General features: G+C 41.6%; 1 protein-coding gene across 1 annotated transcript in view; it reads left to right on the top strand.

Annotated features, from left to right (window-relative positions):
- The window catches only part of ABCD2 (ATP binding cassette subfamily D member 2), a 52988-nt gene that overhangs the window by 18080 nt on the left and 21504 nt on the right, over positions 1-13404 (top strand). Inside the window, exons 5-6 of the mRNA XM_048500454.1 lie at positions 3355-3449; positions 9306-9451. Of these exons, the coding sequence (XP_048356411.1) occupies positions 3355-3449; positions 9306-9451 (241 nt within the window). The remainder of the gene's footprint in view (positions 1-3354; positions 3450-9305; positions 9452-13404) is intronic.

Raw genomic sequence — 13404 nt, 5'->3', positions numbered from 1 at the left:
ATTTTTTCTCTACTGTAAAGAGTCAAAGTAGCTTACAACTACTTTTCCTCCCCTCCTTCCTAACAGGCCCCTTGTGAGGTAGGTTGGACTGAGAGAGTTCTGAGAGAATTTGCAACTAGCCCAAGGTCCCCAAGCAGGCTTCATGAGGAGGAGTGGGAAATCTAGGTAGAAGAAGTTTAGGGGTCTGCCATGAAAGGCAACCTTGCTGGGTAACCTTCGGCCAGTCACACAAACAGTCTAAGCTACTTCACAGGGTTGTTATAAAGATAAAATAGAGAAGGGGAGAATGTTGTAAGCCATTCTGGAATTCCCACTGGGCAGAGAATAAATTAAGCAAATGAAAATGAAGCCTGGGATTGTACCGGTTTTTTTCTGGCCTTTCCAAGTTTTCCTCATCTTTTCTCTTTGTGATCACCAGCTTCCATAGGATATGATGCTATCTGTCTCCCAGAATCTGCCCTCTATTGATAACCTTTGGGATTTTCTGTATTCTTATTTCCCCATTGTTAGTGTTTGTGTCTCTCATTGCACTTTGAAAACTTCCTTCCCCTTTTGGCGTATTTTCCAATCATTTTTGGCAAGTACCCTCTGACATATGCAATCTTCATTCCTGATCTTTTAAAATCACCTCCTTTGTGCCTAGAATATGTCCCGTAACCTCTGAAATACCTCTCCATTTGAAAAATGACTTTGGAAAGTTCTGTTTCCCATCTCACCAAAGGAAACAGGAGGACCTACCTTTGGTTGACAGTGATACAATCATGAGGACTTTGTAATGTGAAGTCTGACCCCCAGAATCCATTGCAGCGATGACCCTTTTAAGCATCATTCATTCATTCATTCATTCATTCATTCATTCATTCATTCATTCATTCATTCATTCATTCATTCATTCATTCATTCATTCATTCATTCATTCTTCAATTTATATCCCACCCTCCCCCGTAGGTCTCATGACAGCGATTATGTAGATCGTGCCCCCAGTATGTCCCTGTTAAAGGTCAACTAAATGCCTGTGTGTCATTCAGCATACTTCAGTTCAGTCCCAGTTGAAGGCTTTTGCCTCAGAAAGAACTGTTGGTGCTCCATCTGGTGGATCTTAAAAAGAATTAACATTGCAATGTACTTTAATGCTGTTAGTCACTTCTAGCACCATTTGTTGTTTCTGATTCTGAACATGGTGAAGCTAAAGTGTTTGTGAAGTTTTTAAAGGTTCTGGTGGGAGGAGAGGACTATTAGGGTTCATACAAATGTCTTATGGATCATAGATAGACACTTCAAAAGGTGGCAAGGTACAAGGAAATCCTTGATTTCTATCTTCTTTGACTGTGTGGTGATGTGACTGGAAATCCAGAAAAGGAGTCAGGAAGGATCCCACTGCTCAGCTTGCAATGTGACCAGAGAACTGTTGATAACCAGTTTCTTGAGTTTCCTAGAAATGCTAGTGGCCACCATATGGTAAATATTTGTGGGCATCTGAGTTGTTCATGCTGGCTTGATGGATATGGAGATGTTACATTCTGTTAACGGCTGTTAATAGCTGCAGTAGAGCATAACACCTCAGAGAAAAGTGTAGCTCTTCCCTTGCTTCCTAAAGGTCACAACAAATGTGACAGAGATCACATTGAATCTGATGGCATTAATGCTGGGGAGAGGCTGTGGCTCAGTAGGAGAGCATTTGTTTGGCATTCAGAAGGTCCCAGGTTCAATCCCTGGCATCTTCAGCTAAAAGAACCAGGTAATAGGTGATGTAAAAGACCTGAGCTGTAGATCCCAGAGAGCTGTTGCTAGTTGGCATAGACAGGGCTGACCTAGATGGACCAATGGTCTGATTCAGTATCAGTCAGCTTCTTGTGTTCATGTAGACAAATTCACTCAACCACTTAATGGTCAAATAACATCTAGGGTTTTGTTAAAGCTATCTTCTTTAGAATTTCTGGGTCATCATGTGGCTGAATGGCTCTTTGCTCCCCCGCCCCGAGTCATCAAGCCTTCACAGATCTCCATCTCTTTTGAAAGTACGTATTAATGCATTTATATTTATTTATAATCTCCTTCCCATTTGACTCAGTTATGTGTTGGGAGGGGCATGTGGGAAGAAGGAAGGTAACCCTTCATGCCCCACTCAGTTTCAGCTTTCTTCAATGTTACTAGCATCTAAAGGGGGAAAGGTGAAGTTTTAAAAGTACACAACTTGCTTTCCTTTTAAAATGCCTAATAATAGCGTGGTGAGCCTGCTATCAGATAATGAAATGAAGGGTTAAATTCTGGCCTCCACTACTGCATGGCCTTGATTCAAATTGTAGATGCATGCACACCCAATTTACTGTTTATCTGTGATCTCTGTCACCTCTACATTGGCTCATACTCTTCAATCAGAACCAAATTGAATTTTACAGGGAGAAGGCAGATGAATCAGCTTGATGTAACCCCCTCCACACACACACCCCTTGAAGTTACGTCTTTTATCGGTTCTGGGTAATCCATCAGTTTAGTTAAATGATCCCCCCCCCCCCTTTCATTCATGCCTTCAGAATGATCTCTGCAGTCTTTGGTTCTGACTTTCAATACCAGTAATCTTAATTACTTCAGTAAAAGTTATATTGAAGTATACCAATGCATAAAACATTGAGTGTATTTGAACTCATGGAATATATTTAATAGTCATTATAATGAGTTGTACTACTGCAGTTCTTGAAAAAAATCGAATTTATATTTGAATGGGTTCATTTATTCGTACTTTTCTCTGGCATCTGTTTTCATATTAATTTAGAAATATGTATAAGAACTAGTTTTTTTGTTCATAGATGTGCCAGATATTTGAAAGAAGCAACCTTTCCAAATTGGCTTCACTTGTAGGTTCCTTGCTTGAAGAACTCGGTAGATATACTGTGGATTCTGGGGTCTCTGTTGAACGTACATTGTTGCACAGTTTTTATTTTCAGTAGGCATCAAAATCTTAATAAAACCAGAAGTTAACATAAAATAATTGTATCAGACCATGCCGCTCGGTTTTGTTAGTAGGGGTACTTTCTTTGAGTAGGAGGAATCTTCCCTTGATGCATCGGGAAAGGCTCGTTGGTAAGAGGAAAGCATGTCCTACAGTAGAAACAATCCTCAGGATCCAGTCCAGTGACATACAATATTAACTGTAGATTAAATCTTTTTATATCACATTACATCATCTGAAGTACTATTTTTGATGGGGGGCAATTCATGTGCATGTCAGTCCATGCTCAACAGGAATCTGCCATGCTAAGATGGACAGTTTTTATCTGTCTCCCTGTGTGTATATGCCTGGCAACTACTTTACTAACATGTGTTGCGGTTGTTCTGTTTTTGTTTTACTTGTAGGAAAAGTGATAGATGTTGATCATGGGATTATCTGTGAAAATGTTCCTATAATTACCCCCAATGGAGATGTGGTGGTTTCAAGACTAAACTTCAAAGTAAGATGATATGCAAGAATCTTCTGATTATTGCCATCACGATTAGAACAAAAACAGCCCACAGTTCACTGCCTTTATGTTAAATACTTGGAAGAGCATACGGAAAAGAGGGGAAGTCAAGACAGGTAGGCATAGTGGCCCAGTTTTAGAGTTAGATGTGCACAGTTTATCTTACATCAGCAAACAGGGAGACTTGAGGGAAGTCTAAATGTTATAATGATCCTAGGGAGAGTTCCATTTGTCTGTGATGTTGAGAAGGCAAGAGTCCTTGGAAAAGACAGTAATGCTAAGCGAAGTTGAAAACAGCTGGAAAGGAAGAAGAGGCAACATGAGACAATTTACACAATCAAGGAAGCCATAGTCCTCAGCAAGAATGTTTTGGAGGTCATTAACTCATAGGGTTGCCATAGGTTGGAAATGTCTTGATGGTACTTAATACTCTCTCTGTGTCTCTCTTTCTTGTTGGTTACCTATGCATTTGGGGTGTTGAACTGGTAGCTGGCCACCCCACAAATTCTGATTTGAAACTCTCTGAGAATATGAAGATTATCTAGTTGTGTCTATGGCTCTCCTTATAAAGTACTACCGTCCCCACAATTGCCTTTAAAAATGACTTGTGGAATTTAGCAATCTAAATCTAGCAATGACTTGTGGAATTTAAAAAACCCCTCCAGAGTTCAGGAATTTTTTTTAAAAGTTAGTTAATGAGATGTGGGCTAATTGTTGCAACCCTCAGCACACATGGAAATTACACCAGATGTTACCTTGTAATTGGGAATGTGGTATTGTTTAAATTTAGCCAGAGTGAGAATGAGGTGGTTGAATTATGATACCATTTCCAGATTAATGGCTGTAACTCCGTTGTCGGTAGTATTTTAGGGATACTCCCATGTTATTTTGCCATATTGTGATATTGTACTATATCTGTAACCAGAAGCTAACTTCTTGAAGTGCTCAAGTAATGCTATTTCATATGTTACAAAGCCTGAGATGTTCAAGTGTTGACTCTCTTAGATCCTCTTATATTTTTAATGTTTTTCTTCACTTGTGCTGTGGAAGCATATAAAACAAAATCAACAGAAAATAAGGACAGATTTATAATACATGGAAGACTAAGATTTTGTAATGTTCTCTGTATCTCCTTCAATTAGTCCTAGAAGTTTACAAACTAACAGAGGTGCTGCCAGGGGATTTTGGGCCTTTGGAACTTTTTCCAGTGGGCCAATGGCCTCTTCTGTAACCTGGGATAGCTCAGTGACAGCACAGCAGTGCCTGGCCATCTGAGCCTGATTTGTGGGGAAGTATGGCCTGGGGTGTGTGTGTGTGTGTGTGTTAATAGTAGCTCTCCATCCTCACAATCTGCCTAAAACATAATCCTGTGAAAAAATGGGCGTAAATTTATTTATGTTTATTTTTATATCTGATTTATACCCTGCCATTTCCTGACAAGTTGGGCTCAGGGCAGCATACAACATTTAAATTAAGGGAAGAGAGGCCATCTAAAAGAAACCATAGTTGCCCTCAATCGTAGGCCTGGTGAAACAGTTCTATTTTACAGGCCTTGCAGAATTGTATCATGTCCCACAGGGCCTGGGTCTCATTTGATTGAAAACCTTTAACCTGATTTGGTACTCCACTTGGAGCCATTGCAGCTGGCGAAGCACTGGTTGAATATTTGCTCTCCACAGGTTCCCCATAAGGACTAATGCTATTGTATTCTGTACCAGCTGGAGTTTTTGGAGCAGTCTCAATGGTTGCCCTTTATAGAGCATGTTACAGTATTTTAAACTTTGAAATATGACTATTAGTACAGATTTGGATATCCAAGGATTTGGATGACCACTGTTAGATCATAACATATGCACTAAAGAAAGTGTTGGTGTTGAAAAATCAGTCTCATTTTGCCAAATCTTTGGATGCTTAAATCCTATGACAGGAGCTGTGAACAGGCAAGCAGACCTTTCTGCAAACCTAAAGGGGACCCCAGATTTGGAAGAAAATGTGAAATCTAAAACATATACATTATGTGGTCAGAAAACTCAAAAATTGTAAAAGGGATCACCTGTAGTTTTAAGGCTTTGTTCTGTCAGTAAAACCAAGGCCGAAAGAGTGAAAGTGTGATGGGGGCAGAAAAAGAAAGTGATGGGGGCGGGTGTGTGTGTGCCAAAGATAGAAAGTGACACAGGCATTGAGGAGAGAGAGTAAGAAAAGGGCTGGAGGGAGAAAGAACGAGAGACTGAAAGAAGCAGGTGGACAGGGTGAATGATATAGCAGTTCCCACAGGTTTCATGCTGGTCCACACTTGTCTTACATGATAATAGCAGTCAGCCAAATATTTGGATACTTAAATACAGTGACTGGATCTGTCAAAGATCAAGACAACTTTTTACAAACCTGGGGAGGGCCCAAGATTTGCAGAAAAATATGAAATCTAGAAAAATGCATTGGGGGTTTAAGAAAAATCCAAAATGATGAAAGGCGTGCCTGTAGCTTCAAGCAGTGGATTCCCTCAGTGGCTGTTGCTAGGCAATAACAGCATTCAAGCCTGCAATTTCTGTGAGTAAAAGGCAGGAGGAAGGTACAGGATCCTTTCCAGGGCTGCTTTGGCCTTTGAGGGAAAACTCAATGGGGCCAGGCCTGGCTAGGGTTGCCAGATCCAGGTTCAGAAATTTCTGGAGATTTTGTGATGAAGTCTAAAGTGGATGTAGTTTGAGGAGGGAAACCACCACCCTGCAAATCAGCCATTTTGTCCAGGGTGATAGATCTCTGTTGTCTGGAGCTCAATTGTAATTCCAGGGCATTTACAGGTCTTACCCAGAAGTTGGCATCCTGAGGCTTGGAAGCAGCCTCTGGGGGACTTGATACTGCCTGACTTCCATGACTCAGCTAGGCCTGCATGCTTGCTGCTGTTCTATAGCAGCCACCCTATGAAAGCCACAGTGGTATAGCAATTAGAGCTTCAGAGCAGGATCTATAAAACCCAGGTACAAAACTCCAGCTTGCATCAAAGCTCACTGGGGGATTTTGGACCAGTCACCCACTTTCAGTCTAATTTACCTCACAGGATTGTTGCGCAAATAAAAATGTGAGTAGGAAAATAATGTCAGCTTCTTCGGTCCCCATTGTGGAGAAAGGTTAGGCATAAATGAAATAATAAATATAGCTAAATATATAATATAGCTAAATATGAAAGGCAGGTAAACCACAAGTGGGCAAATGGCTGAAAGAATAAAGCAGGGAAAGAGGCAGAGGCAGAGCCCGGGACGCATGTTCGTCCTTCGCCCACGGAATGCCCCCGCCCGCCCCAGAACATCCCCGCCACATTGTGCCCCACCAAGCCCCCTGGGTGCTACGCCACTGGAAAGGGGAGAGGAAATGGGGGCTATTCAGGGGAGGAAGAGAGGAAATAGCATCAGGAGGGGAATACAGGGGAAAGTGAAATAACAACCCCTAAATCCTTGAGAGTTCCTTACCATGCAAGTGACCTTGCTCCAGTGATCATATAACTGCGCCAGCTTTCCTATGCAGAAGCTACTTTGGAGGTGGAGCTTAAAGTAGAAGGTAAGATACAGGTTGGTTGACTGTTAGATGGGAAGGAGATAGGGTAGCCAACTCAAGGTTTAAAAATTACCAGAGATTTGTGGGATAGAGTATGGAGTTTGAAGAGGGGAAGAATCTCAGAGGGATATAATGCCATAGACTCCATCCTCCAGTGCAGCAGTTCCCTCCAAGGGATCTAGGGTTGCCAACCTCAGAGGAAACTGAAGATCACACAGATTACAACTGCTCTACATATGACAGAGATCAGTTCCCTTGGAGAAAATGGCTGCTTTGGAGGGTGGACTCTATGATATTAAACCCTGCTGAGGTCTCTTCCCTCTCCAAATGTTGATTTCCCAAGGCACCACCCCAAATATCCAGAAATTTTCCAACCTACATTTGGCAACTTCAAGGGAACTGATCCCTGTAGTTGGGAGATCCATTATGATTCCCAGAGATCTCGATGTTGGCAACCCTAGAAAGAGAGAAGGAAGCAGGAAAAGGGGAGAGGCTGTGGGAGCTTTTATGAAAGGGAAATAGGAAACAGTGGTGGAAGAGGAAATGAGATCCCTCCAGTGGTGGGATTCAGCAGGTTCACACCACTTCGGCAGAACTGGTTGTTAAAATGGTGCTTGTAAACAACCAGTTGATAAATTATTTGAATCCCACCACCAGAACCGGTTGTTAAATTCTTTGAATCCCACCACTGGATCCCTCCCGCAAGTCTTTGCTGGACCCCACTTCAGTATTATATTGTTTATCCTGTTTTAAAATTTCCAATGCATTATGTGGTGGTGTATGTATGCTCAAAGAAATCCCGTGCTTGCAATTCGGTGATGGTAGTGCTAATGTGACCTAGACAGATGCATTTTCTTTAGCAGCCCATTCATTTGACTCAAGAATTAATTTAATGGCAGACTTCATTCCAGTGCTTTTTCATATCCAGGAAAATGGCACATTTTTGTATCTCTGTTTATATATTTAATGCATGGGTGTCTGTTTAAATGAGTGGTGAACCAAGATGCTTCCCACTGCACTATTGCTTAGAAAACCAATTTTTTTTAAAGTGTTGAGGTCTGTGACTACTGGCTTGGCTGCCATCAGTGAGAGATGGCTGTGAGTTTGGGGGGGGGGACCTATGGGGGTGACAGAAATAGTTGAGAAGTTGCTAATCTTTTCTTCAATGAGTGTATTAGTAATGAAAATTCTAAACACAGTGCAAGCAATGCTGGAAATGTAGATTCAGCCTAAATAATACAGTGTTTATATATACTGTATACTTTTGACACCCCTGATTTTCATTGTCCAATTGTCTCTACTTCAATTAAAAATAAAGCACATTTAGATTCTCAATAAGTAAAGCATAGAGTGATAACACCTAAACGGTAATTCAGACCTCTGGGTATATGGAGCTCCTGTTGTTGGTTGTTGTGGGTGCAAAAGCTCTGTATTTACATAAGGGTTGCTTTCTCCTCCTATAGCAGTGGTGGCGAACCTATGGCACGCGTGCCAGAGGTGGCACTCAGAGCCCTCTTGGTGGTCATATGTGCCATCACCCCAGTTTGGGTACTTGGCAGTGGCATAGCATCAAGGGGAAAGGGGTGCGCAACACACTGGTCGTGTGCCCCTGTGAGAGCATGGCAAGTGCATTCCAGGGGTGTGACGGGGCGTTCCAGGGCAGGGCGGGGGCAGACGGGAAGCGTGGCAGAGGCGCAGGGCGCATGCGTGCCCCGGACGCAGTTTCCCCTTGCTCCAACCCTGGCACTCAGTCTCTAAAAGGTTCTCCATCACTGTCCTATAGCAATGAACAGAAACATGCAAGAGTGGATTGTTCTAGTTTTATTTAGTGTGTTGCTTTTTCTGAGACATCCACATAGTTGATTTTATCTCAGGAAAAAATTAAAATATAAGTTTGAAAATCCCCACATACATATCCATGAGAGTTTGTTATATTTTTTGTTGATAGGATTTTTTTTTGCCAACAAGTAATATCTGATGTATGAAAACCTGGTGGGATTTTTAAGGCAAGAGATATTCAGAGGTGTTTTGTCATTGCCTATTTTTGTGTCACTAACCCTGGTACTCCTTGGAATTCCTAGGAATGGACATCTAATTAAATCAGTAGGCACATGTTAATATTTCTGTCCTGACTTTGCAGAGAGCTTGCTGTCATACAGATAGATCAGTTAAACAAATATCAGAATGTTGAGATGGCTTCATGGTGGGAGGGGGAAGCACATTGGGTACCCTTACAGTGTGCTTACTTGGTGAAAATGATTGCCTTCTAAAAGGTTATTGTTTTTCTCATTTTTGTAGGTTGAGGAAGGAATGCATCTTCTAATTACTGGTCCCAATGGCTGTGGGAAAAGCTCTCTCTTCCGAATTCTAGGTGGCTTGTGGCCTGTCTATGAAGGAGTCCTCTACAAGCCACCTCCTCAGCATATGTTCTACATCCCACAAAGGTTTGGCAGAACATTTTTAACAGTTGTTTAGAGCAGGAGGACTGTGTATGATTCTAACTGCATGGCATTTAATTTCAGTGGCTTTGCAATACTAGGACAACTTTTAGCTGCCTTACATCAAGTCCAACCTTTGGTTGTGTAGCTTTGTACTATCTATTCTGATTGGCAGCAGTTCTTCATGGTCTCAGGCAGAGCAAGGTATTTCCTGATGCCAACTTCTTGAGATCCATTAATGGGAGATGGCAGAGGCTGAACTTGGACCTTCTGTGTGCAAAATGTCTACCCTACCTTTGAGCCATAGCCCTCTTACCTTAGCCAGAAGGTGAAGCAGCATTCAAACAAGCTTCCATGAGGTTAGCAGAGAAAATAACTTTCCTAGCACCACCAGCCTTTCAGCTAATCTGATTTGTTTCTATGATATGGTAGAGGGCTTCAACAGTGTTGAATCTAATGAACTTAAGAAGAGAAGTTCATTCAGTACTAGTCAGCCTTCCAGATGTTGATGGCAATCCAGGAAGTTATGAAGGATGCAATTCCTGTACTTGGCCATGGAAATGAAGTTGTCCTAGCTTGCAAGTATACTCCTGACTGAGTAAAGTGCTGGCAGAAACTGGTATCAAGAATGTCAATCCTCACATTTCAATATTTTTATTTATTTATATACTTCATTTATAGTCCACCTTTCTCAATGAAACTCAAGGTGGATTATTAAGGGGTATCGTGCTGTGTTGTCCCTTTGTTGGATTTTGATGCAATTGTGGCATTTTATTTCTGTCTGAGAATGACAAGATTTTCTTACTGAGCGTGAGGGTCTTTCTAGATGGGAATTGTTAAAATAATGCTAGTCCAGTTTGGTGCTAGAATGGCAATACTCTGTACCTGCCAGAGAAACTGGAAGAGTACGAAGTCTGGCTACACAACAGGAGAGAGACTCTCCTGATGATACCACCAAGGTTTGGTGAAGTTTGGTTCATGGGGGCAAAAGTTATGTACCCTCAAATGTGTAGCCCCATCTCCTATTAGCTTCCATTGGAGTGTTTTTTTCAAAAAGGTGCATATACAAGCAGGTCCAGGAAAATCCCGTGATAGGGGGCGGGGGGGGAGCACCAGAAACGGGACTGATCTGTGTTCTGTGGTTCAGCAGTGGGGAGATTGCGAGGAAACCTGGATATTTCGGGTGACTATCCCAGGATTAATCACCAGTGGGAAATCGCCTCTTATGAAAGAAAAAAGCAGAATATAAAAGCCAACTCTTTTTTCTTTATACTCCGCTTTTCTCTACCATAAGAAGTCTCAGAGCTGCTTCTTCCGTTCCCCTCCTCACAACAGACACCTTGCAAGGTAATGGAGTTGAGAGATCTGTAATTAGCTCAAGGTCACCCAGCAGGCTTCATGTGGAGGTGAGGGGTTCTCCAGATTGGAGTCTGCCACTCACGTGGAGCAGCAGAGAATCAAACCCAGAAAGGTTCAGCTACTGGCTTTTAGTTTTACATCATAGAGGTTTTGCTTCCCCCTAACCTGTTCTTCTCTGGTTGCAATTGTTAGCTGGACCAGGCTATTTCGGGAGGCACTTAGAGAACCCAATCCAGCTAAATTTAATCATCACCAAGTTATGTCAAAAGTAGTGGAATGGTTGAGTTAGCTATTGCTTTTCTTGTTTACAGTATCTACTTACAGCTAAGTTTATGTGGATTGGACTTTACATGGTTTTCTTGCCAGGAAATAAGAAAAGACAGGTGATTCCCCACTTCCACCCCTACCCCCCCCCCCACTTGTTTAAGGTCAGCAAGTAATCAAAACCTGCATTTTTTTTTCTCCAACCAATTCTCAGCTTGGCATGCTTGGAGAATCTTCCTTGTCTTTCTTATTTGATCTCCACACCTCAGCTACACTTACTGTAATGGAGCTATTGTTGATGCAGCTGCTAAACTAGCTTGTTGGTGGCAGACAGCAAGACTTGGAGCAGGCATCCAACCAACTAGCTGATGGCTGGGTGGGAAGAGAGAAACTCTCTCCTATGCTGCTTCCCTCAGGCCCAGGATACTATTTTGATTGCTTCCCAGGTGATGTGCTGAGGTGTGTCCAGGGCAATGTGATCACTGGAGTGCAGAATCTTAGTTAAGGCACCCTGCACACTACATTTTCCAGGATACCCTGAAGTGCTGGCAAAGAAGGTTGGGCAAGAATGGAGAAAGAGATTTACTTTCTGCTTAACTGGATATTTGACTGATCAGCCACCATACAAGTCATACAGAAGGAACAGGAATCAGAAAGGGGGAGACGGGAAATCTCTGTTAGTGAATGTTTCAGTCTGTCCTAGAGAAGAATTTGGGCCTGCAAAGAAGGTGAGCATAATAAAATGCTGAAACGTATTCTATTCAGGAGTTCAAGAGCAGATTTTAAAAAGGGAATTACCAGTAATGAAATGCCAAGGAGGTTCTGTGAGGCACGCTGCCTTGCTAGTACTTACAAGCTTGGGCTTTTGAAATATTTGTAACTGTACAAATACACATTTGTAATTAATTAGAGTGAAACAGCTTTAAAAGAGAAAGGAATCTGACTACATATTGACTATTACCCATTAAAATATAAGTGTGTAACACTTTCAAATATGTCAACAGTTCATTGTCTGTGGAAAGATTTTTCATAATAGAAGTAGAATCAGAAATACTATGGGTCATGCAGTGTGTGAAATGCACAATGATGCATAAGTTATGAAGTTGTTCCCAGTACATCTTTCTGTTGTGACATTTGTAATCTAGGTAGTTATATGGTTTAAATGTCAGATAATCTTAAGAAACCTATTCTAAGTTACATTTTGGCAGTGCCAAAGCATTATAAATAATTTCTTTGAAGAGTTTGATGTGGCAGCTAAGGAGGAGCAACAAAGTACTGTGAATTGTTGAATTTTTTTTTTGCACTGTTAGTCTCATTAAAATGAGTGGGAAAAGTTAGTTGAAAATAGTAGAACTTGGTTATAGGAAACTTTATTTGGATTAAGATCACTAATAGCCCAATCCAGACCCTGGGGCAGCCAGGGACAGCGCGGCTGCCATGCCACTGCACCACCTCCAAAAGGCTTCCAGGTGGCCTGGTGAGGCAATGAAAAGCTGAAAAATCCCAGCTGCATGAAAGATCTCCATAATTGGGAGAGTAGCCTTCATGCTGATATACATTTCATTTCATTACCTTTATTAGGCATCGATGAAACAATGCTCAGACTAACAACAACAACAAAAGGTTAAAAGGTGATCAGCAGGAGTGAGCGGTTGTTGATAAAGCTGTCGCCAAGAACTTTGCTACATCCACAGTTCTTTTAGTACAGCGATCATTCAGGAGTAGATGTATCTTGTATTGGTCAGAAATGGCAAGACATGAATTAATATGAGGTTCAGTGTAACGACTTCTGAATCCTGTATATCAAGAACAATACAAGAGCAGTTGTTTCCAGTTGGTTGGCTGAACATTGATAAGTTCTTGCTTGTAACGGGACCTGAAGAAATCTGCCATGGAGAATTGCAGAGGGGAATGAGCTTGCATAAAACAGCATCTCAGTAAAGGGAATGAGAGATTTTTAAAGTAAGCCGGAAGGGATCCATCAGGTGGAAGAAGTTCATAACTCAATGATGAGCAAGACCTGTTAGTTTCAGATAGCAGTTTTTGGCTTTCCAAGTCTTTGTTTTAAGATGTGAAAGGTGCTGATCTTGTCCGAGTTGGGAAAATTTTTTACAGAAAAACCTAAGGTCATAATATAATTTGTAATTTGTTGGCTCAGCCTTGTTTAACACCCCTGTTGGAGGGGATATCAGGTGTTAAACATCCCACGAGGTTACAGCAAACTTTGTAGCTTGTACTGGAATACAATCTACAAATGAATATGTGTAGACTGAGATCCATGTCCATTAATAGCAAGATGTCTTGTGACCAAATTGAAGGCACTCCTCAAATCGAGG

This window comes from Sphaerodactylus townsendi, linkage group LG06 (genome assembly GCF_021028975.2).
Source record: "Sphaerodactylus townsendi isolate TG3544 linkage group LG06, MPM_Stown_v2.3, whole genome shotgun sequence".
Classification (NCBI taxonomy): Eukaryota; Metazoa; Chordata; class Lepidosauria; order Squamata; family Sphaerodactylidae; genus Sphaerodactylus; species Sphaerodactylus townsendi.
This window is presented reverse-complemented; position numbering and strand designations above follow the sequence as displayed.